The sequence below is a fragment of the Ranitomeya variabilis genome, chromosome 2, assembly GCF_051348905.1.
Source record: "Ranitomeya variabilis isolate aRanVar5 chromosome 2, aRanVar5.hap1, whole genome shotgun sequence".
Lineage (NCBI taxonomy): Eukaryota > Metazoa > Chordata > Amphibia > Anura > Dendrobatidae > Ranitomeya > Ranitomeya variabilis.
In genome coordinates this window covers 341,134,258-341,157,358 of record NC_135233.1, presented here as the reverse complement: position 1 = coordinate 341,157,358, position 23,101 = coordinate 341,134,258, and the positions used below count along the sequence as shown (strand labels likewise).

Here is a 23,101-nt window from a genome sequence, read left to right as displayed (position 1 = left end):
TATGTGGTGCTCGGCATGTGTCCTCTGCATCATCTGTATATAGAGGGGGCTAACCGATTGACACCTGAAGCATATATTGTATAGACCACCATGAAGGATTTGGCGCTTTCATGGGATAGCGGAATTGCCTTTCTTTGGTGTTGATTTCCCTTTATCATGGGATCAAGTTTAAAGGATTATTCTTATGTTCTTAGATAGTACTTGTAAATACAAGCAATTTTGCTGTTTATCGCTTATTAAAATTTTCATCCGTTTTTGAGATATTCATCCTTTTCTTCTGTTTACAGTTCGTCTCCTTGGAGACCGACCACCACTGCTAGATACAACATTGCAGTGCTCTTTTCTGTTGAGCTTGTAAGCATTGATTTTGAAGGTGACCACAATCTGTGAATCGCACTTTTGCCTCCTAATTCAGGCCGGTTTCAGCTCTTTGCTTACCAGCAAAGACTTTGTAAGCAAAGAGCTTGTAAGCAAAGAGCACCGGTGGTCGGTCTTCTTGACAACTCGCCATAAAGAAAAATGTTAATATCTCACAAACGGCTGCAAATTTTACTAAGCAGTGAATTGCAAAAGTGTTTGTTTTTACAAACACTATCCGATAAAATATCCATCTAATAAAGAGTGGTAATAACCCCTTAAAGTGCAAAGGTGACTGTCCCTTTTATGGGGGAACCAAAAACAGCGTTAACTTTATCTACAGGTCGTGTCTAATATTGCAGCTCAGTAACCTTAAAGTGATGGTGCAAAGCTGCAGCTGTAATACCACACACAGCCCTAAGGCTCGGGTGCTCTCTTTGGAAAAAGGGTGTTCCAGACAATCTCTTTAAGGCTGTAAAAGTGGCCATAAACATGAAATGAACATTGTCGGAGTGGGATCATCTAATGCGTATGGTGGTTTCACGACAGACGGATGGTGAAAAAAAATCAAGCATATGGAATTCAGTAAGCCCAATCCTTTCTTGTTCTCTCGGAAAATAAGCTAGTGCCAGAAATGTCTGACTCTGGCTTATTATCTTTTTTTCAACATGATTAGCTGTTGGCCAAATGTGTGTTCATCCAATAGTTCTCTAAGGTGTTGGTCAACTTTACTTGAATTATCACCATTGAAACATCCCCTGCTGCGGTTGCCTGCATTTTTTACTCTGCTCCCCCATGATTTTGCTGGTGAGAGAATGGATGTAAGAATTATGTGTGAAGAGATCATTTCTTGTTGCCTGCAGATTAGAAATGTTTTGGAATGGTCACTTTCTTTGATTAAATTACAAGCAGATGTGAGAATCAGATGTAAATCCATCATCCTCCGATCCAGGATATGTTCTCAGTCTGCATCCCGTCCATGTGGATGTAAACACGACCCCTGCAGCTGAGGCCGCCCTTGCGATCCAGGTTCTTGCACAGTGTATATTAGGAATTCGGGGCATAACATCTGCTCAGTTATTTCCTTTTTGTATGTAAAGAACATTGACACTCCTATAAAACCGCTACCAGTAAATGTATTTGCCCTCCATTTGTAGCATCTGTTAAGTTTTATTTTTCCAGGGTTTTCTGTTAAGCCATCTTAGGGTCTGGCCCCTAGGACCCCCAGATGGTAGCAGAATGAAATAGCAGTGTGTGTAGCTTGGGTAAATCCACATAAGACGGAATTGCTATCGATTTATATTTGCACAGTTAATATCTGCAATGAGAAACGAGAAATTCTCTACCACAGTTTTCAGCTCTTTCCATTCTGGAGTGTAAGAACGCTTGTGCCATTGAGGCTTTATTGCGGATTTTTCGCTGGAATTCATCACTTTTATGTAAAAGGGTGACGTTCTGGGTCAATCTGCAGCAAAATCCACATGTAAATTCAATATAGAATTGTGTTGAGCATTTTAGCAAAAAATGTCTGTCCTTTGTGAACACAGTAACAACTCTATATACACTATATCAAAACAGGATCCCCCATTCCCAACAGGTGAAGTCACGGCACACCTTCTCCTCCTGTACAGTGACTGATAACACCTCTATATGCAATAGATAACACAGGATCCACCCTTCACAATAGGTGATGTCACAGCTCACCTCCTCCTCCTGTACAATGACTGATAACACCTCTATATACAGTAGATAACACAGGATCCACCATTCACAATAGAGGATATCACAGCTCACCTCCGCCCCCTGTACAATGACTGATAACACCTCTGTATACAGTAGATAACACAGGATACACCATTCACAATAGGTGATATCACATCTCACCTCCTCCTCCTGTGCAATGACTGATAACACCTCTATATACAGTAGATAACACAGGATCCACCATTCACAGTAGGTGATATCACAGCTCACCTCCTCCTGTACAATGACAGATAACACCTCTATATACAGTAGATAACTCAGGATCCACCATTCACAATAGAGGATATCACAGCTCACCTCCTCCCCCTGTACAATGACTGATTACACCTCTATATACAGTAGATAACACAGGATACACCATTGACAATAGGTGATATCACACCTCACCTCCTCCTCCTGTGCAGTGACTGATAACACCTCTATATACAGTAGATAACACAGGATCCACCATTCACAATAGGTGATATCACAGCTCACCTCCTCCCCCTGCACAATGACTGATAACACCTCTATATACAGTAGATAAAACAGGATCCACCATTCACAATAGGTGATATCACAGCTCACCTTCTCCTCCTGTACAATGACTGATAACACCTCTATATACAGTAGATAACACAGGATCCACCATTCACAATAGGTGATATCACACCTCACCTCCTCCTGTGCAAAGACTGATAACACCTCTATATACAGTAGATAACACAGGATCCACCATTCACTATAGGTGATGTCACAGCTCGCCTCCCCCCTCTCTACACAGTGATATGCTTCTATGCAGACAGGATCTGAGTAAGTTGATTGCTGATAATATCAGTATGCCCCGGAGTAAGTGAAGTCTAATATTTTATTTATTTATTTATTTTAAATATAGATTGTGATATGAAAAAAACAGCTATAAAAATGACATTCAATATAAAAACCTGATATAAACTATAGGTAATTTTCTAATGGCACGTAATCTATAAAGATCCTGGAAAACAAATTTTTTAGTAATCACGTTCTTTTCTTACATCTGTTGCTAATGACCAAGAACCATCACTGCTCCTTTATGGAACAACGTCCCAGTCTTCGGAATTAAAAATCTCCTTTATTGTATCACAATTTTTCGTTCCCCGATGTTTAGTTTATTAGACAGATTAATCTGAAGATCCCTTGTGATTTGTGCAGCTCATGTGATTATAGGTAGGGGCCCCATTATATGGACAGGCGTTTACAAAGTAGGGCAAGCCCTTTAAGAACGTCTATAGGACTTTTATATGGCAGCCATATTGTGCTCTTACCTTGTTTTCCCAATTCTTGCCCCTTCTCACATATACACATCCCTTTGCACTTGTTTGTGCCATCAATGAACTTTTACTACACTTCTTTGGAAATGCACAACTCTTGGCAACACTAATCCAGGATATGCAGCCGGAGACACTGGCCCAAGCATGGCCGCAGCCGAGCCGGAAGTGTGGGATAGGATTTTCCGGATGAATAATACCTTGTGTCCTGCAATGCTTGGTGCTTGCATCATTCCTGTGCTCAGATGGTGGTAAAGTGCATTGTCTTCATATGCAAATACTAGTCCCCAACAGATTAGAGAATAACACCTGTGCCTCTCGCCCGTCCCCTGACTGTGAAATCAATACCAGTCGGCGGTTTCTTAAAAGCTTTAGATAAAAATAAACCCAGAAAACGTTTTTGGCCGGTGAGCCTACTGTGTGTGTGCAGAGGACGTATAAGATATTTTGCATTCTATGTCTTTGTATTAGATGGAGAAGCAGAACCGAAAAAGCTACAACATTTAAGTCCCAGCATGGCGAAACCAGTTGTAAGTATATTCTGATCTACAAGAATGGCGGTTTTCCTGCCATCCTATTGACTTTGTGTGCCAGGACTCTGAGCATATGATTGAAGAGCACAAGCTTAGTAGATGTACTAGATAAATTCCCCCCTTGTAAGAAACATCAAGGATGACATCCTGCACATTAGGAAGCTCAATCAGCCAAGTGGGATCACGGGAGCAATGTATGGCGTGTTGGCCGTGACATGCGACCAGAGCTAGAGGTTGACACCCTGTACTCCTCTTTTGATTAGCCGTCATCGTGGTGCCCTGTCATCGTGGTAGCGTGATGCACATGTGACATGCGCCAGGTAGTAAGTGATTTGCTGGGCTCCTGTCTAGGGTCCACAGATTACTGTCCGAAACTGGCAAGTTTCACCATCTCTAATTAGAACTGTTGATACAGACACTTTTGGAAATACAAATATTTTTTTCAGTGTCGTATGTTTTCTTGCTTACATAAGTTAGTCCCGTTCGTCTCACTTCCCAGTATAAAGGTGAGCAGGGAAGGTGATGTCTTCATCAAGGAACACGTACGTGATCAGTCGGTATCATGCACCTGTCCATTTTAATAGAAGTAATTGGTAGGTGTGACACCACCCGACCATTCGCCTCTCAATATGGAAGTGATCTTGTCGTAAACAATTAGGGATAGTACAGGTGAGCGTAATTAAAAGGTTGTCCCATCAAAGCAACAGGATAGGTGAATTGGTTCCTAGGTGCTGGCTGCTTGGACCTCCACCTATCCAGAGTATGGAGCCCTGGGCTACCCTGACAACTGGGACCTCCACTGATCCAGAGTATGGAGGGCAGGGGTACCCTGACCACTGGGACCTCCACTGATCCAGAGTATGGAGGGCAGTGGTACCCTGACCACTTGGACCTCCACTGATCCAGAGTATGGAGCCCTGGGCTACCCTGACAACTGGGACCTCCACTGATCTAGAGTATGGAGGGCAGGGGTACCCTGACCACTGGGACCTCCACTGATCCAAAGTATGGAGTCCTGGGATACCTTGACTACTGGGACCTTCAGTGATCCAGAGTATGGAGCCCTGGGGTACCCTGAGTACTGGGACTTCCACTGATCCAGAGTATGGAGCTCTGGGTTACCCTGACCACTGGGACCTCCACTGATCCGGAGTATGGAGCTCTGGGTTACCCTGACCACTGGGACCTCCACTGATCCAAAGAATAGAGCTCTGGGGTACCCTGTTTTTGATGGTCTTGCATTCACACCTCCGCCTCCATGATTCTCTACTAGAAAGGAGGAAGTAGACGAGTACAGAGCTCCACTAACTCCATCAGTTCCTTAGAGACTAAGTGCATCAGTGGTGCACATGCAGGACCATCAAAAATGAGAGATCCAAGAGCTCCATACTTTGGATTAGTTGTGGTCCCAGTGATCTGCAAGTTGTCTGTCCACAGGAGAGCTGGGAAGTTATGGCAGGCCAACCACTTCAAGATGCACTTTTTTTTTATGGAAGTCACTCTGCGCAACCCAATGCAAGGGCTGGAATTCTGCCCAGTCCTTCCTCTGGATAGGGAGGCCTCCGTAGGCTGCAGCCTTATGTGCTCTGAGGTCAGACCCAGTCAGATGGCTCTATTTCTTGTATGTTATGGGGGTATTCAAGGACACACAGTTCATTCTCATCACATTACATCACTCCATTAACAATGCATTCTCCAGCCACACTTCCTGAATAAAGGCTTTCATTCTCATTGGCGGTTCTCACTGTAACCTAGCCGGCCATTTCTCAGCTTTTTCTTTTATCTCATATTACATTTTGTCAGTAATCTAAGAAAGAAGGAAATCATTTTTCTTGGTTATTTGTATTTATACTTTGCTTTGCTTATATACCTCCAGTAGAAAAGGTTGTGTGTATTGTTTCTTGTGAGAGATCTTGTGTGTAAGACCCTATAACCTGACATGCTTCTTATGTATATTGGTTTGTCCTTTTCATATAGATTTCAAACTTGGAAGCTAGGTCCGTTGTGTTGTCCTGGAGCGTGCAGATCACCTCCCAGAACCGAGACAGTCCCAGCAGCCATTCACCAGGAGCATTTATGTATGAGGTCACTGTATCCAACAGCGGCAAAAACGGAAAGTTCAAGCCTGCTTCCTCGTAAGTAGTAAATCGTCCTGTCTATGAACTTGAGAACCGGGGATTTGGGGACAGTAAATGCTACTTAAATTGTATGGAGGATCTCGATCAAAGATTCAAGATGAAAATATAAATTATGGAATTAGTTGAAAACAAAATGATGCATCAACGGTCAGTGGAAACAAAACTGATCACCCAATGTGTGACTCTGTAGTGTGTACGACCCCAACGTGCCTCTTTTGTTCGCGACAACCTCTGGGCATTGATGCGGCAGATGGAGTCCTGTGGGACCTGTCTCCAGATCTGGGGAAAGGCATCATTGACTTTCTTGACAGTCTGTGGCGCTTCTTGATGGTGACTAGTATGTAATGTCCAAGAGGTTTTCATTTGCATGAGGAAAATGACTAGAAATCGGTTGTATCCATGCTTTAATCATCTAGGAGCTGCCTTATGAGGATGGGTATTGGCCAACACCAGGTCCACCACACCAACGTCCTTGGGTTATTGTTGATGTTGGCTTTTTTTTTTTTTTTTATTATAAAGTAATAGAATATCGCTAGCATTTTGCTATTTTACATTGTGTGTCCAAATTCTGAGACCCTGACGATTCTCCGATTGAAGTAGCTTTAGTGATACTCTAACGCTGCGTCCACCTCTAAGTTATGAGAAATCCATTTGTGAAGGCCAGCACAGTGTCCCTTCATTCTCAAGATCTGCAGACCACCGCTGGCTACGAAGTGATGACATAACCTAGCGTTCTGAGCGTGGAATACCCCCTTATGTGTGTGGTCTTACATAAGTTGGCTTTTTGGTTGGGAAAGAATTGTGTTTTTTCTTTTTCAGAGGAGATATCACGACGTGCACACTCACAGACCTGCGGCCAGCCACGGACTACCATGTGCGGTATGTAACTAGGACTGACCCGCTATGCATGGCCAAATCTTTATTTTTGATAGAACCAAGAATCTTCCATTCCTATATTCAGTGTCTCTCCTGGCCGGTTCGCCTGGGGGAGGATTTGTTGCTGAATATAATGGGTGATGCTGATATTTGTGTTGCAGAGTTACTGTCACCTGTCCGCCTTTAGAAGGATCCATCTCTGAATTAGTGAGTTTTACTACGGAAAGCTGTGAGCCGGATTCACCAGCGCCGCCAAAACTCATTAATAGAAGTCGAAATTATCTAAACCTGCAGTGGAAGGTGTGTGAAGCCGGGTTATCCTTAGTTATCTTATTATCTTAGCTAAACTTATTATTTCAGATCCTGCTGATTGTTCATTTAGAAATGTATCTTTCGCTTCTTAACTTTCAGGCGTCTAATGACAATGGATCCAAAATTAATGGCTACCTGTTGGAATGGGATGAGGTAATGGATTTTGTAGCTTTATTGGCACACGTACACATATACTTTAAAAGAGAATCTGTCAGCAGGTTTTGCTATGTAATCTGAGAGCAGCATGATATAGGGGCCGAGACCCCGATTCTAGCGATGTGTCACTTGCTGGGCTGCTTGCTGTCATTTTTATTCAATCACAGTTTTCTCTGCTGCTGATTTGGCAGAGCTCAGAATACTCAGCTCTGAGTAACCGCACCCACCTCACTGATTGGCTGCTTTCTGTATATTGCCTAAAAGCTGCCGATCAATGGTGTGGGTGGGGTTACACAGAACAGGATGACTAGGAGGCACAAGGCAGCTAGTCCTGTAGTGATAATCCCCTGCTAATACACTGATTTTATTGAAATCATAATGCACAGCCTATTAAGTGACACATCGCTGGAGTCAGTGTAGCAGCCCAACATCATGCTGCTTTCAGAATATATAGAAAAAAACTGCAAATAGATTCCTTTTAACAATCACTAAAGCACTTTGAAGCTCCTATAACAAAACTTGCATATGCTTTTGAATGCACCTCTGCTGTTAACTTGCACAGTATACTGGTATTTCAGTGCTGCTGCTACAAAGCAGGAAGAGGAAGTTTTGAGTTGTCAAGTCTTTTTTTTTTTTTTTTTAAGCTGTTGATGTTAGAATAATAGGATGAACTAGTTTTACTACATTTTATTAAAACCTTTTTTAAGATTTTTCTTCTGCAGCCTGCATGTATTACAAGCCACAGCAAGCTGCTCCGTTCTGTTTAGTCTCAATTCAAATAGGCAGCTCCGTATTGGCTCAGCCTGTAGCCTGTATCTCACCTCTTGTGGCTGCACATGTCTAAGCTCAAAACATACCCAATCGTGCCCGTTCCGGAGGGACACCTGGGCCGCTGACTGCGCTAGCAGGGAGTATTGAGACTGAACAGCACCGAGCAGCTGCTTGTGTATTGTAACAAATGCATGTATATCTGTATTAAGTGGAAGGGGTGCTGCAGCCATTTTGGCCAAGGGTAGAGACAACCAAGTGGGATTTAGTGGAAACCTTTTACACATTCTAATAAGAAGTTTGTGGTTTTCTCGTTCTTCAGGGGAAACATGGACCATATAAAGAATGCTACTTCGGTCACCTTAAGCAATACAAGTTAACAAAGCTGTCTCCATCCACGAAGTATGCCTTTAGAATAGCAGCCAAAAATGACATTGGAATGAGGTAAGATCCATTTCATGGCGATGTCTAGCCGTCTGTCTTACAAGAGAAATGCTTTTCAGATGCCTTGTTAGAACAGAAAAATAAAAATCTCCTTGTGATGATTTCTTTCGTTCTAGTTCTTTAGTTTTTGTCTTGTACATCCCTAAGGGTGCTGCGTGCCTGGGCTTGTCAAGAGATGCTACCCTCCTAACCTTCTCCGCTCTCCGGGCTTTCCTAGCTTGCTTGGATTGTGTCTTTCCTCTGTTACTTTTCATGTATATATCTGAATAAATTAACAATTGATCGCTATCATTTCCATTGTTATAAGGAATATGTTACCAGGTTTTTGCTATGTATTCTGAGAGCAGCATGATGTAGGGGCAGAGTCCCTAATTCCAGCGGTGTGTCACTTTCTGGTCTGCATGCTGTCATTTTGAGAACTATCACAACTTGCTCTGCTACAGATCTAGCAGAGCTCAGAATGCTGAGCCCTGTGTATTTCAGCTTATACCACTGATTAGCAACTTTCTGTGAACTGGCAGCTTTCTATGTACACTGTTTACTGACAGAAAGCCTCCAATCAGTGGTGAGGGCAGGGTTGGACTAGGAGGCACGAGACACCTAGTCCTGTAGTGATAATCTCTTGCTGATAAAAGACTGATTTTATTGAAACCGCAAAATACAGTCTAGTAAGAGATACATCGCGGGAATCCAGGTCCCTGCCCCCACATCATGCTGCTCTCTCTCAGATTATATTGCAAAGACCTGCTGACCGATTCCCTTTGAGGATGTCCTTTCACTGTCTGACACAATCGGCACTATTTGGACAGTAAAGACGGGTCACACTGACAACTGATTTAATAACAGAGGGTGCCAAAAACATATATATTTAGAAAACTGACAAGCTTTCATCACATTTGTTATTTTAATGCCTGGAATAGATTTTTGCTATGAAGCCGTGTGCAGCGACTGTATTTCTCTTTCAGTGGATTCAGTGAAGCAGTGGTGTACTACACCGCCGGGAGCGTGCCACCTGTGCCCTCACCGCCAAGGCTTAGGCAAGCTGGCATATCCTGGCTCTGCCTAGAATGGAGTCCACCGAATGACATGCTCTCCGATGAAACACTAACATATGTCCTAGAAATGGAGGAGGAAGGCTCGGTGAGTGCTCCATGCCATGTATCTCTCGCGCTGCCGGATTATCCCACACCAGCTCTTGGGAATTTCACACCCGTTTTCTTTTATTTCCTAGGGTTATGGTTTCAAACCTAAACAGAACAGTGAAGACCTCACATGCACTTTACGAAACCTGAGAAGGAACACTTCCTACAAGTTTAGGGTACGTTGTGTGACTGCCATTTGCATCGTGTGCTCAGCCCTTTGTATTGCCGTACACTGTTCCATATCTGGGAGCTTTTGTCACCCCCCATTCTAGGCTCATACACATTATTAATGTATAGTTGTTTCTGCCCCCCTTTACTGTTATAACCGTTTCTGCTCTTCTGGGAAGATTTCTACAAGGTTATGGAGGTGTTTGTATGAATCCAAAAGCGCATTTGTGAAGTTGGGAGAGGCCGGGCTCACAACCTCCTTTCTAGTTTATCCCAAAGGTGTTCAATAAGGCCTAGGTCTGTGCTCTGTGTGGCGGGTCATGTTCTTTCACACCAGTCTCATGCAACCATCTTTTTATTGATTTTGTGCACTGGGCACAGTTATGGGAAACAGGGAAGGGCATTCGCCAAACTGTTCCCACAAGGTTGGAGGCTACAATTGTCCAAAATGTCTTGCAGTGAAGCATTAGGATTTCTCATGACTGGAACAAAGGGGTCTGGGCCCATGCCGGAAAAACAAACCAAACTGTACAGCTGTACAATGCAATCAGGCGGGAATTTTTCTCCCCCGACATTCACCAAATCTAAACTCATCCATCAAATGCCAGATAGAGAAGTGTGATCCGTGACTGCACAGAACACGTCTCCTGTGGTGGTGGCTTTACACCACTCCATTCAGTGCTCGGTATTGTGCTTGGTGATGTAAGGCTGCATACAGCTGCTTGGCTATGAAGCTCCCGGCGGGGACGCAGTGTTTGTGCTGACGTTATTACCAGAGGAGGCCTGGACTCTGCAGTTGTGGAGTCAGCAGAGCGTTGGTGGCTCTTCTGCCCTCTGCCCCTCAGCACTCGGCCCCCTGCTCTGTAATGTTACGGGGTCTCCACTTCGAGGCTGAGCTGCTGCAGTTCTTTCCACTCTATCACTCACAAATGATGGGGGAACATATAGGAGGGAAGAAATGTCATGAACGGACTTGTTACCCGGTGATTAAGATTCTTTTCTACATGTCCTGTCTCAAAAGCTTTACAGTTTAGTAACCCCTTTAAAATGTTAACTATACTTTATCTCCCATAAAAGGTGAAGTTTCGCATTGATTCGGGAAGTAACTACAAAGGTTCCCGTGTCGCCCTTTGTGTCATGAAGTGCTTTGTCTTGGCAGGTCTTTGCCGTAAACAGTGAAGGCAGAAGTAGTCCGAGTGACATTGTAGAATACACAACTTCCCCCGATAAACCCGGACCCCCATGTAAGCCAAGTACAAAGGGCAAAATCCACGCGCACAACGTAAAAGTCACGTGGGGTGAGTGTGACCTGTGTGATCACGCTGCTTTTCCCTTCTGTTTTTTTTCCTTCTCTTGAATCCCTATAACAGTCATATTTTATTGCAGACGCCCCAAAAGACAACGGAGGTTCCGAAGTTATTAAATACGTCCTCGAAATGGCCGAAAACTTAAATGGTGAGCGCATCAGAATCGTGTGTATTGTTATGGAGCGGGGGGCTTGAAATTAAAGGGGTTCTCTCCACTGGTTAAATGGCTAAAATTGCAAATTTGCTTATTAAAAACTCTCTCTGTTCCCAAGATCTTTTTCTTTTCTTTGAATTCTGTAGTTTACTGCTTGATGCCAAGGTTACCGGCCACCTCTGCCGTCTACCCACACCAGTTAGTCTCCTAGGCAGGGAGTGCAGTGCTTGCTGCTCTTAAGCTCGCCGGATGGCTGGATTCGTTCAGCTCCAGTCCTCTGATGCGGCTTCTGCTTGTTGCATGGGGTAGCGGCCAGTTTGGGCCAATGGTGCAGTCGTTCTGATGGTCCAAATGTTAATCTCTGAGTCCTTCTTTGGGCTAAACTAGTGTGCAGAAACTTGTGTATTGAAGGGATATTCCCATCTCCAAGATCCTATCCCAGTATGTAGTAGGTGTAGTACTTATCATCTAAGCAAATACTGTAACTACAATTAGAAATGTAGTATAGTTTTTCTGATTTGCTATGTCTTTTTTCTCATGTGCGGCATTGCAGGACCTTAGGTATCCATGGTTACAACCACTGATATAGTGGCAGCTAGTTGCTAGTGGTCGTAACCATGGATGCCTAAGGTCCTGCAATGCCTGTACATGAAGGAAAATACAGAGTGAATCAGGAAAACTATACTACAGTTCTAATTGGAGGTAATTGCCAATATTATTATTATTACATCTACTACATTTTGGGATGGGATCTTGGACTTGGGAATACTCCTTTAAGTTTTGGAACTACATAAAATGCTGTTCCCGTCTCGTAAAACGCCATCTCTTATTGTTTAGCGGGGTCCCAGAGGGGAGCATATCCTGGCGCTTTTGTGTATGAAGTGGGCACAGCTCTGGTGTGCTCATTCGTCATAGTTTTTGGCACGGCAGCACTCCTGGCAACCTGGTTTTGCAGGAAGTTGCAGCTACACCCATATACTGTACTTAAATGGGGCTTGTTGCAGTTCCTTGCATAGTCGGGGTTTGCTATTAAGGGGAAAAATTGAGGGAACGAAGGAAAGTCTATGAAGATCCTTGAATGTTTTTTTTTCTTCTCTTACAGGGAGTAAATGGGAGACCATGTACAGTGGCCCTTGTAAAGAACATGTGTGCGATCATCTCAAGCCTGGTACTTCCTATAGGTTTAAGGTGTATTGCGCCAATGTTGTGGGCTCCAGTCAGGTAAGGAGAGCTTTTCCTCCACCCTGGTGTAAAAGTTGTTGTCATTTATGTATACTTCCAAGTATCAAAAAAATTCATGGGTTTGTGGTAGTCACCGTCTAGTCAGGTCCATTTCCTTCAAAAACCGCCAAACAGCACTTTCTTTTCTATGATTATGTATGATGCTGCTGCACAAAATATGGCAAAAATAGATAAAAATGTAAATGTTTGGTCTGACATTTGAATAACATTTTTTTGTAGGCATGGATGGTTTTCAAATAATAAACAGAGGCATGTGTGCCCTTATACACCCCCTGTGGATCCAGCGATCTGCGTCTGCTCTGGAAGCAATATCTGCTCCATTCTTAAGTAACCAGGACTGCTGCAGCCTGTGATTGCCTGCAGCGGTCAGGTGTCTAAGAGAGCATGTCATCCGACGACACCAGTCCTGGTAACGTCCAAGCGGAGGAGACATTGCTTCCAAAGCGAATCCCCTGGGTCAAAATATATATATATATATATATATATATATATATATATATATATATATACATACACAGTTAGGTCCATATATATTTGGACAGAGACAACATTATTCTAATTTTGGTTCTAGACAATACCACAATAAATTTTAAACAAAACGATTCAGATGCAGTTGAAGTTCAGACTTTCAGCTTTCATTTGAGCGTGTCCACATTAAAATTGGATGAAGGGTTTAGGAGTTTCAGCTCCTTAAAATGTGCCACCCTGTTTTTAAAGGGACCAAAAGTAATTGGACAGATTAAATAATTGTAAATAAAATGTTCATTTCTAGTACTTGGTTGAAAATCCTTTGTTGGCAATGACTGCCTGAAGTCTTGAACTCATGGACATCACCAGACGCTGTGTTTCCTCCTTTTTGATGCTCTGCCAGGCCTTCACTGCGGTGGTTTTCAGTTGCTGTTTGTTTATGGGCCTTTCTGTCTCAAGTTTAGTCTATAACAAGTGAAATGCATGTTCAATTGGGTTCAGATCAGGTGACTGACTTGGCCATTCAAGAATATTCCACTTCTTTGCTTTAATAAACTCCTGGGTTGCTTTGGCTTCATGTTTTGGGTCATTGTCCATCTGTAGTATGAAACGACAACCAACCAGTTTGGCTGCATTTGGCTGGATCTGAGCACACAGTATGGCTCTGAATACCTCAGAATTCATTCGGCTGCTTCTGTCCTGTGTCACATCATCAATAAACACTAGTGACCCAGTGCCACTGGCAGCCATGCATGCCCAAGCCATCACACTGCCTCCGCCGTGTTTTACAGATGATGTGGTATGCTTTGGATCATGAGCTGTACCACGCCTTCGCCATACTTTTCTCTTTCCATCATTCTGGTAGAAGTTGATCTTGGTTTCATCTGTCCAAAGAATGTTCTTCCAGAACTGTGCTGGCTTTTTTAGATGTTTTTTTAGCAAAGTCCAGTCTAGCCTTTTTATTCTTGATGCTTATGAGTGGCTTGCACCGTGCAGTGAACCCTCTGTAGTTACTTTCATGCAGTCTTCTCTTTATGGTAGATTTGGATATTGATACGCCGACCTCCTGGAGAGTGTTGGTCACTTGGTTGGCTGTTGTGAAGGGGTTTCTCTTCACCATGGAGATTATTCTGCGACCATCCACCACTGTTGTCTTCCGTGGGCACCCAGGTCTTTTTGCATTGATGAGTTCACCAGTGCTTTCTTTCTTTCTCAGGATGTCCCAAACTGTAGATTTTGCCACTCCTAATATTGTAGCAATTTCTCGGATGGGTTTTTTTCTGTTTTCACAGCTTAAGGATGGCTTGTTTCACCTGCATGGAGAGCTCCTTTACCGCATGTTTACTTCACAGCAAAACCTTCCAAATGGAAGCACCACACCTCAAATCAACTCCAGGCCTTTTATCTGCTTAATTCAGAATGACATAATGAAGGGATTGCCCACAACTGTCCATGAAATAGCCTTGGAGTCAATTGTCCAATTACTTTTGGTCCCTTTAAAAACAGGGTGGCACATGTTAAGGAGCGGAAGCTCCTAAACCCTTCATCCAATTTTAATGTGGATACCCTCAAATGAAAGCTAAAAGTCTGAACTTCAACTGCATCTGAATTGTTTTGTTTAAAATTCATTGTGGTAATGTCTATAACCAAAATTAGAAAAAGGTTGTCTCTGTCCAAATATATATGGACCTAACTGTATATATATATATATATATATATATATATATATATATATATATATATATATATATATATATATATTCGAGTATAAGCCGACCCCCCTAATTTTGCCACAAAAACTGGGAAAACTTAATGACTCGAGTATAAGCCTAGGGTGGGAAAAGCAGCAGCTACCGGTAAATGTCAAAAGTAAAAATAGATACCAATAAAAGTAAAATTAATTGAGACATCAGTAGGTTAAGTGTTTTTGAATATCCATATTGAATCAGGAGCCCCATATAATGCTCCATACAGTTTATGATGGCCCCATAAGATGCTCCATATTAAAATATGCCCCATATAATCCTGCTTAAAGGTTAATAATGGCCTCATAAGATGCTCCATAGACACATTTGCCCCTATATAATGCTGCACAAATGTTGATTATGGCCCCATAAGATGCTCCAGAGATATTTACCCCATATAGTGCTGCACAAACGTTATGGCCCCATAAGATGCTCCATAAAGATAGTTGCCCCATACAGTGCTGCACAAACGTTGATTATGGCCCCGTAAGATGCTCCATAGAGATATTTGCCTCATATAGTGCTGCACAAACGTTATGGCCCCATAAGATGATCCATACAGACACTTGCCCCATATAGTACTGCACAAACGTTGATTATGGCCCCATAAGATGTTCCATACGGACACTTGCCCAAATTTGCTGTTGCTGCGATAAAAAAAAAAATCACATACTCGCCTCTCGTCGCTCAGGCCCCCCGGCACTTTCAATATTCACCTGACTTTGTTCCGGCTCCGCTCCATCTTCAGCGTCTTCTGCACTGATGTTCAGGCAGAGGGCTCGCACTAACCACGTCACCGCGCCCTCTGACCTGAGCGTCACTGCAGAAGACGCTGAAGACGGAGCGGCGCCCGGAGCGAGGAACAGGTGAATATCGCGCAGCGCTCCCCCTCTCCACTATACTCACCTGCTTCTGGCGCGGTGCAGTCCCTGGTTCTATATATATATATATATATATATATATATATATATATATATATATAATAATTTTATTTATATAGCGCCAACATATTCCGCAGCGCTTTACAACTTATAGAGGGGACTTATACAGACAACAGACATTACAGCATAACAGAAATCACAGTTCAAAACAGATACCAGGAGGAATGAGGGCCCTGCTGCTCGCAAGCTTACAATCTATGAGGAAAAGGGGAGTCACAAGAGGTGGATGGTAACAATTGCTTTAGTTATTTGGACCAGCCATAGTGTAAGGCTCGGGTGTTCATGTAAAGCTGCATGAACCAGTTAACTGCCTAAGTATGTAACAGTACAGACACAGAGGCTATTAACTGCATAAAGTGTATGAGAACATGATGGAGGAACGTGATTATGTTGTTGTTTTTTATTAATAGGCCACACAGGGATAATTAGGTTAATGCGTTGAGGCGGTAGGCCAATCTGAACAAATGAGTTTTTAGTGCACGCTTAAAACTGTGGGGATTGGGGATTAATTGTATTAACCTAGGTAGTGCATTCCAAAGAATCGGCGCCGCACGTGTAAAGTCTTGGAGACGGGAGTGGGAGGTTCTGATTATTGAGGATGCTAACCTGATATATATATATATATATAAATATCACAGCAGCACATGTACATGAATCGGCAATGTGAAAACACAGACAAATATACATTTCTCAAATATATTTTTTTCATAAAAATTTTTTCAAAATTTTTTTTTTTTCATAAAACTTACAGTTAAATGGAGATTCTTAGCACATAAATTGGCCAATTCATGTATGCCCATCAACCACGGCAAGGTGATCTCCCCCTGATGGGTCCTACTCTACTGTACATGCCACTCTTGGGCCACCAGCCTACAACTCTGGACAAAACATGTCACTCTGGGCTAAGCCTACAATTTATGGGCAGGTAGAGTTGATTACCGCCACCTGCAAGGTCAATGGGAGGGAGTGCAAGATAAGTCTGGATGCTGCCACATCCATATAAACAGAGGAAAAAAAAAACAATCAGCACTCCCAATGTGAACACGTGCACGCTGCAAACTGCAACACATAGATAAAAAAATCACAGCAGCACATGTACATGAATCGGCCATGTGAAAACACAGACAAATATACATTTCCATTTAACTGTAAGTTTTATGAAAAAAAAAATTTTGAAAAAATTTTTATGAAAAAAATATTTTTGAGAAATGTATATTTGTCTGTGTTTTCACATGGCCGATTCATGTACATGTGCTGCTGTGATTGTTGGAGTGCTGATTGTTTTTTTTTTTCCTCTGTTTATATGGATGTGGCAGCATCCAGACTTATCTTGCACTCCTCCCATTGACCTTGCAGGTGGCGGTAATCAACTCTACCTGCCCATAAATTGTAGGCTTAGCCCAGAGTGACATGTTTTGTCCAGAGTTGTAGGCTGGTGGCCCAAGAGTGGCATGTACAGTAGAGTAGGACCCATCAGGGGGAGATCACCTTGCCGTGGTTGATGGGCATACATGAATTGGCCAATTTATGCGCTAAGAATCTCCATTTAACTAAGTTTTATGAAAAAAAAAAATTTTGAAAAAATTTTTATGAAAAAAATATTTTTGAGAAATGTATATTTGTCTGTGTTTTCACATGGCCGATTCATGTACATGTGCTGCTGTGATTTTTTTATCTATGTGTTGCAGTTTGCAGCGTGCACGTGTTCACATTGGGAGTGCTGATTGGCTTTTTTTTTTTCCTTTTTTTTTCCCCATACATATATATATATATATATATATATATATATATATATATATATATATATATATATATATATATATATATATATATATATATATATATATATATATATATATATATATATACACAGTACAGACCAAAAGACTACCTCTTGTAGGTTATCAAGAGAATGCCAAGAGTGTGCAAAGCAGTCATCAAAGCAAAAGGTGGCTACTTTGAAGAACCTAGAATATAAGACATAATTTCAGTTGTTTCACACTTTTTTGTTAAGTATATAATTCCACATGTGTTAATTCATAGTTTTGATGCCTTCAGTGTGAATGTACAATTTTCATAGTCATGAAAATACAGATAAATCTTGAAATGAGAAGGTGTGTCCAAACTTTTGGTCTGTACTGTATATATATTCCAATTGCCTCTTCCGAGAAAAAGCGGACTTAAACTCTATAGCGCCACCTGTTGGAAGTAGCGATCCTACAAGTCACAATCAACCCTTTGAGTCGTGCAATATGACTTAGGATAAAAGCCAAATCAGTATCTCAATATGCAGACACGGTGTTTCGGGCTGTGGACCCTCGTCAGTGCGAAGCATGAGAACTGATTTGGCTAGGTGAGAGGCTCTGGACTGGGGTCTAAGGGGTAACGTTTCTCCTTATGGAGAGTGACATACCAGCTGGCTTGTCAAGGTAAGGAGGCTTATTCGCCGTGCAATTCTCCTCTGGGAAATTAAATATTCAAATTGCCTCTTCTGAGAAAAAGAGGACTTAAACTTAAATATATATATTTATATATTTATTTGTAACCTCATACAGCCCTAAATATTCTTCCCTTTTTTTTTCCTCACCATTTAGCCTTCCGATGTATTAACAGTCCAGACAGGCGTTGTTCCTCCAGGTCCCTGTCTCCCACCACGTTTAGCTGGAAAAGCCAAATCCAAGGAGTTGAATCTGCAGTGGGGTATGTTTCATTTGTGTTGTTTGTAGTCTGATTGGTCAATTGGGATATAAAAACTAATAAAAAAACACCTAATAAATCTAACGGTGCATATGTCACTGGTGGACTTGCTGAAAATCGATGGTGTATAATCCTGAAATTAAAATGAGCATTTTATAACTCCAGCAAAAAAGGGAGAGATCTCAAGAGTCCGATTTATTCAGTCTGCGCCCACCCTGCCTGACTGAGAGCTGCAGCTTGTACTGAGCAGTGTGAGTTCTCCCAGCAGCAGGGAGGAGGGTCACTGAGGAGCTGTCAATTGGGCTAGGTGGGCTGAGATTGTGATTAAACTTTCAAAGAGGATTATACAGCTATTCTGACATGGTTTTAAAAAGTACGTACGTCTAAATCAGGTCTGACATATTATTGTGCGCATATTGTATTGTGAAATCTGGTGACAGATTGGCGCCGAATTAAAAATTTGCTTTTGTATGGCAGTTTTCTCAGCCTTTGCTGGTAGACCAGTGCGGCCTGATTTTTCATGCAAACAATTTTTCAATTAATGGGAGTAAGCGCACTCGTGCTGTGTATTCGGTGTGGATTATCGTTTTGCTTTTATAGGATCTTGTACATTCAACTTTGATGCAGTTTATGAGCCTAAATCAGCCAAGAATAGCTTGGAAAAAGACAGATCAAAGAGTTAAAAATTCGCCTGTCTGACCCTTAGGCCACGTTCACACATTCAGTATTTGGTCAGTATTTTACATCAGTATTTGTAAGCCAAAAGCAGGAGTGGAACAATCAGAGGAAAAGTATAATAGAAACATATGCACCACTTCTGTATTTATCACCCACGCCTGGTTTTGGCTTACAAATACTGATGTAAAATACTGACCAAATACTGAACGTGGCCTTAGAAAGAGCTCGTTGACATTAAAAGGGGATGTACGTCTTTGGTGGCAAATTTTTGTTTAAGTTTTGAAATAGCCTTTAATTGTTGCAACCCTAAAGATCTCAGACTTTGTGGTAATGGTTTTTGTAGACTAAATGTCTTATTGTTGTTGTTTCTCTCCTTTTAATAACCTTCCACCGTTTCTGCAGATCCTCCCGGTGTAGATGGCGGCTCCACAGTAACGTCCTATACGGTAGAGATGGCATTTTTGGAACAAGAAGATCGAGGAGCGGTCTATCAAGGTCCCGACCTGGAGTGTACAGTGAGCAACCTGCTGCCAGGCCAGACCTACAGCTTCTGGATAAAGGCTTCCAATAAGGCTGGGGTATGTGTTTTCATGGGCTGACCATACATGCAGGTATTCATACAAAATCAAAAACCGAGAAGTAACAGGATCTATTTCTCGAGATCTGCAATGTGATCACAGCATGTAAATATGCTCCTTTATTTTTTCCTGCCTTTGGCTAAAAAAACCTGCAATGACCAGTAATCCATGTGTGTTTTCTAAAGCGGCTGTGCCCAGATACTTAGTGTAAATTAGTTCTGAAACTTCGGCCACTGGAGATCGGTTCCGTTCATCTGAATGGGAAAGTTGCAGAGCGTTCCACCCAGCAATCTGCAGCTTATACATTCACAGATGATACATATTATTTGGAATTAATTAAACCCATTTGATACTTGTATTTTATTCTGGATCCTTTAATTTTTTTTCTTTTATTTTATATAGTGTGGCCCTTATTCAGAAGCATCTGAGTTCTGCACCGCACCCGGACCGCCAGAAAGATGCAAAATCCCATTAGTAATATGCAAGAGTGCAAATTGTGTGCTATCAAGCTGGGAGGTGAGTTAAGACTGACTTTTTTTTAAAATTTAAAACAGGACTTTTCCATCCGTGCATTATATATATATATATATATATATATATATATATATATATATATATATATATATATATAATTAAATTTGCAAAGTGCTTGTATAAGCCAGCAACTCTTGCAGTTTACCTTTTGTGAACAGCACTCTGCATTATCAAGAACAGAGGGATTTTTAATGTTTACTGCCCAGTTAACTGGCCACCTCTGCAGTATTTAAGAGGTGGCCGATCTCCTAGGCAAGGAGCGCAGTGCTCTTACTGATGGAGCTTTCAAGCACTGTTCTGGATCTTCAGCGCCCGTACGTTCCTCCGATGCTGCGGAGGCATAGCTGCCTGTGCTTGCAGGACCCTACAGTGCTCAGATCAGGCCGATCATGCAGCTGGTTTGAACCATTAGTTAAGCAGGAGCACAGCGCCCACTGGCAAGCAGAACTGTGGGAGGCAGGGGAGCCGTGCGCTCCTGAAGAAGGATTGTGAAACAACACCATTAAAGTAGAAAATAAGAAATGGGTTATACTCACTTTACACCGTCCATCGCTGCTTTTCTGTCTCACTGGCTGTGTTCCACGACCGTCTCTTTTTTTATTATTATTATTATTATTATTTATTTATTTTTATTCCACCATGGCATCCAAATAGCTTGCCATCCCATGATAAGGACAGGGCTGTGAATCTATGGCAGAACAGGAATTATGCTTCCCGGACTTATTGCGGCGAGCTGACTGATGACCGACCCAGACCACGTTTGTGGAACAGACTTTGCCTTGATTTGTGCTCTGTCTCCTGGGAATAGATGGAACTTTGCAGGGATTGTTAGGATGACGCGGTGTTCAGACACTCCCGGTTGGGCTGAAGCCTCAGAGGCTTATGAGATAAAGCCATCTGCTCGTGTTTCATTGCGGAGACCTGTGGCTTGTTCCTTTGCCCAGCGTGCGAAGTCCACAACCCACAGGCTGAGCATAGTTTGGGTTAATTTGATCCCATGCGCTGTTTACCCCTGTTTGTATCCGGCCATTTCTGCATCCTGATTTGTTTGGTTGCTTTGATCACTATTCAAATCTCTTTGTAGTCTGTTCCTGTTTGTTTTTTGGTTTCTGATATGCAGTAAATAAACGTCATCTGGTTTCAGGTTCCTGGAAGTAATGGAGCAGAAATCACAGAATATCGGTTAGAGTGGGGCCGGGTGGAAGGTTGCATGCAAGTCATCTATACCGGCGCGTCCTCGAGCTATGAAGTCAAAGGTCTGACACCAGCAACCACGTATTTCTGTAGAGTTCAGGTATGTATAGTAATGGGTGCATTTTATTACTAACTTCCAAATTTGCAATAGAGCGACATGCAGGCTGCTGTAAGTGGAGCCATCTTGGAAATTAGTCCTTAACAATTATCACACTGGCAGCATCAAAACCAATGTTCTGCACAGAGCTGGGCAAGATAATGATAAAAGAAAATAACTGCTTCAGTAGAATCATTTAGTAGTCACCCAGAAACAAGTACTATTCTATATATACTAATTTATTTATTTTAAAAGATCAAACCTATACAAAGGGAATCTGTCAGCAAGTTTTTGCTATGGAATCTGACTGCAGCATGATGTAGGGGCAGAGACCCTGATTCCAGCGATATGTCACTTAGTTTACTGGGTGCAGCAGTTTTGATACAATCACAGTTTTCCCTGGTGCAGATATAGCAGTGCTCTGAATGCTGAGCCTTGTATAAACCTTCTCCCAGACCACTGATTAGCAGGTACCTACATACCTGTGCATAGGCAAAAAGGTGCTAATCGGTGGGGGCGGGGTTATACGGACAAGTTAGCTACGAGGCACCTAGTCTAGTCCTCAAATGATAATCTCCTGATGATAAAACACTGATTTTATTGAAACAGCAACACGCAGCCTAGTAAGTGAACATCACTGGAATCAGTCTGCCCCTACATCATGCTGCTCTCAAATTAAATAGCAAAAACATGCTGACAATGAGCAGTAAATAATAGGTAAATTGCAGCCTTGCTTGTTTTTTTCCCATTAAGAAGATCTCATATGACTGCGTTTTCTCTCCGTTGCAGGCTGTGAACATTGCCGGCACAGGGCTGTTCGGAGACACCGCAGTCATCACGACGCCAGCATCTGCTCCTGCAGCGGTATCTGTACTGCAGGCTGTTGATGAAGATCTTCTGGAGACTCCTTTACCCCCGCCATCAGAGTGCCTTGCTCTTCAGTGGAAGGAGCCATGCTGCAATGGGGCAGAGATCACTGGGTACACCATCGAGTACGGCGAAAAGCAGCAGGTTACAGTCGACTCTGCCACTAGCTGTGTTCTCACAAATCTGCTCCCTGACCGCACTTACAGGTATATTAAAAGAAGAAAAAAGTGTGTGTGTATCTGTACACGTATGGGTTCAGCAGAGTGACTGTTGTCTGGTGCAATCCTCCATTTCCTGCAATATGTCATCACTGCCGCGGTCATGATTATTATTTCGCATTTTTTGTGCCAGTTTGCAGATAATTGAGTAGAATTTTCTCTTTCTCCCTAGGATACGGATTCAGGCGATAAACAGCTTTGGAGCGGGTCCCTTCAGTCCGTCTATTAAAGCCAAAACCAAGCCGCCTCCTCCCAATCCTCCCCATCTGGAGTGCGCAGTCTTCAGTCACCAGAGCCTTAAGTTAAAATGGGGGGACGGGACAAGTAAAGCTTTAGCTACGGAAACCTCCCAGTACAATCTACAATTGGAAGACAAAGTCAGCAGGTGAGTGCGCGGCCGACTGAAAGCATCACACGTGATGGATGTGTCCTTCACC

General features: G+C 42.5%; 1 protein-coding gene across 3 annotated transcripts in view; it reads left to right on the top strand.

Annotated features, from left to right (window-relative positions):
- LOC143805766 (fibronectin type-III domain-containing protein 3A-like) overlaps positions 1 to 23,101 on the top strand; it is a 101,632-nt gene that overhangs the window by 74,102 nt on the left and 4,429 nt on the right. For all 3 annotated transcript variants that reach the window (XM_077285396.1, XM_077285397.1, XM_077285395.1), the window contains 17 exons: positions 3,879 to 3,937; positions 5,918 to 6,075; positions 6,898 to 6,957; positions 7,116 to 7,254; positions 7,366 to 7,419; positions 8,513 to 8,634; positions 9,600 to 9,774; positions 9,866 to 9,952; positions 11,104 to 11,242; positions 11,331 to 11,399; positions 12,508 to 12,626; positions 18,396 to 18,501; positions 19,579 to 19,754; positions 20,157 to 20,270; positions 21,433 to 21,582; positions 22,369 to 22,652; positions 22,837 to 23,049. In XM_077285396.1, the coding sequence (XP_077141511.1) occupies positions 3,879 to 3,937; positions 5,918 to 6,075; positions 6,898 to 6,957; positions 7,116 to 7,254; positions 7,366 to 7,419; positions 8,513 to 8,634; positions 9,600 to 9,774; positions 9,866 to 9,952; positions 11,104 to 11,242; positions 11,331 to 11,399; positions 12,508 to 12,626; positions 18,396 to 18,501; positions 19,579 to 19,754; positions 20,157 to 20,270; positions 21,433 to 21,582; positions 22,369 to 22,652; positions 22,837 to 23,049 (2,224 nt within the window). The remainder of the gene's footprint in view (positions 1 to 3,878; positions 3,938 to 5,917; positions 6,076 to 6,897; positions 6,958 to 7,115; positions 7,255 to 7,365; positions 7,420 to 8,512; positions 8,635 to 9,599; positions 9,775 to 9,865; positions 9,953 to 11,103; positions 11,243 to 11,330; positions 11,400 to 12,507; positions 12,627 to 18,395; positions 18,502 to 19,578; positions 19,755 to 20,156; positions 20,271 to 21,432; positions 21,583 to 22,368; positions 22,653 to 22,836; positions 23,050 to 23,101) is intronic.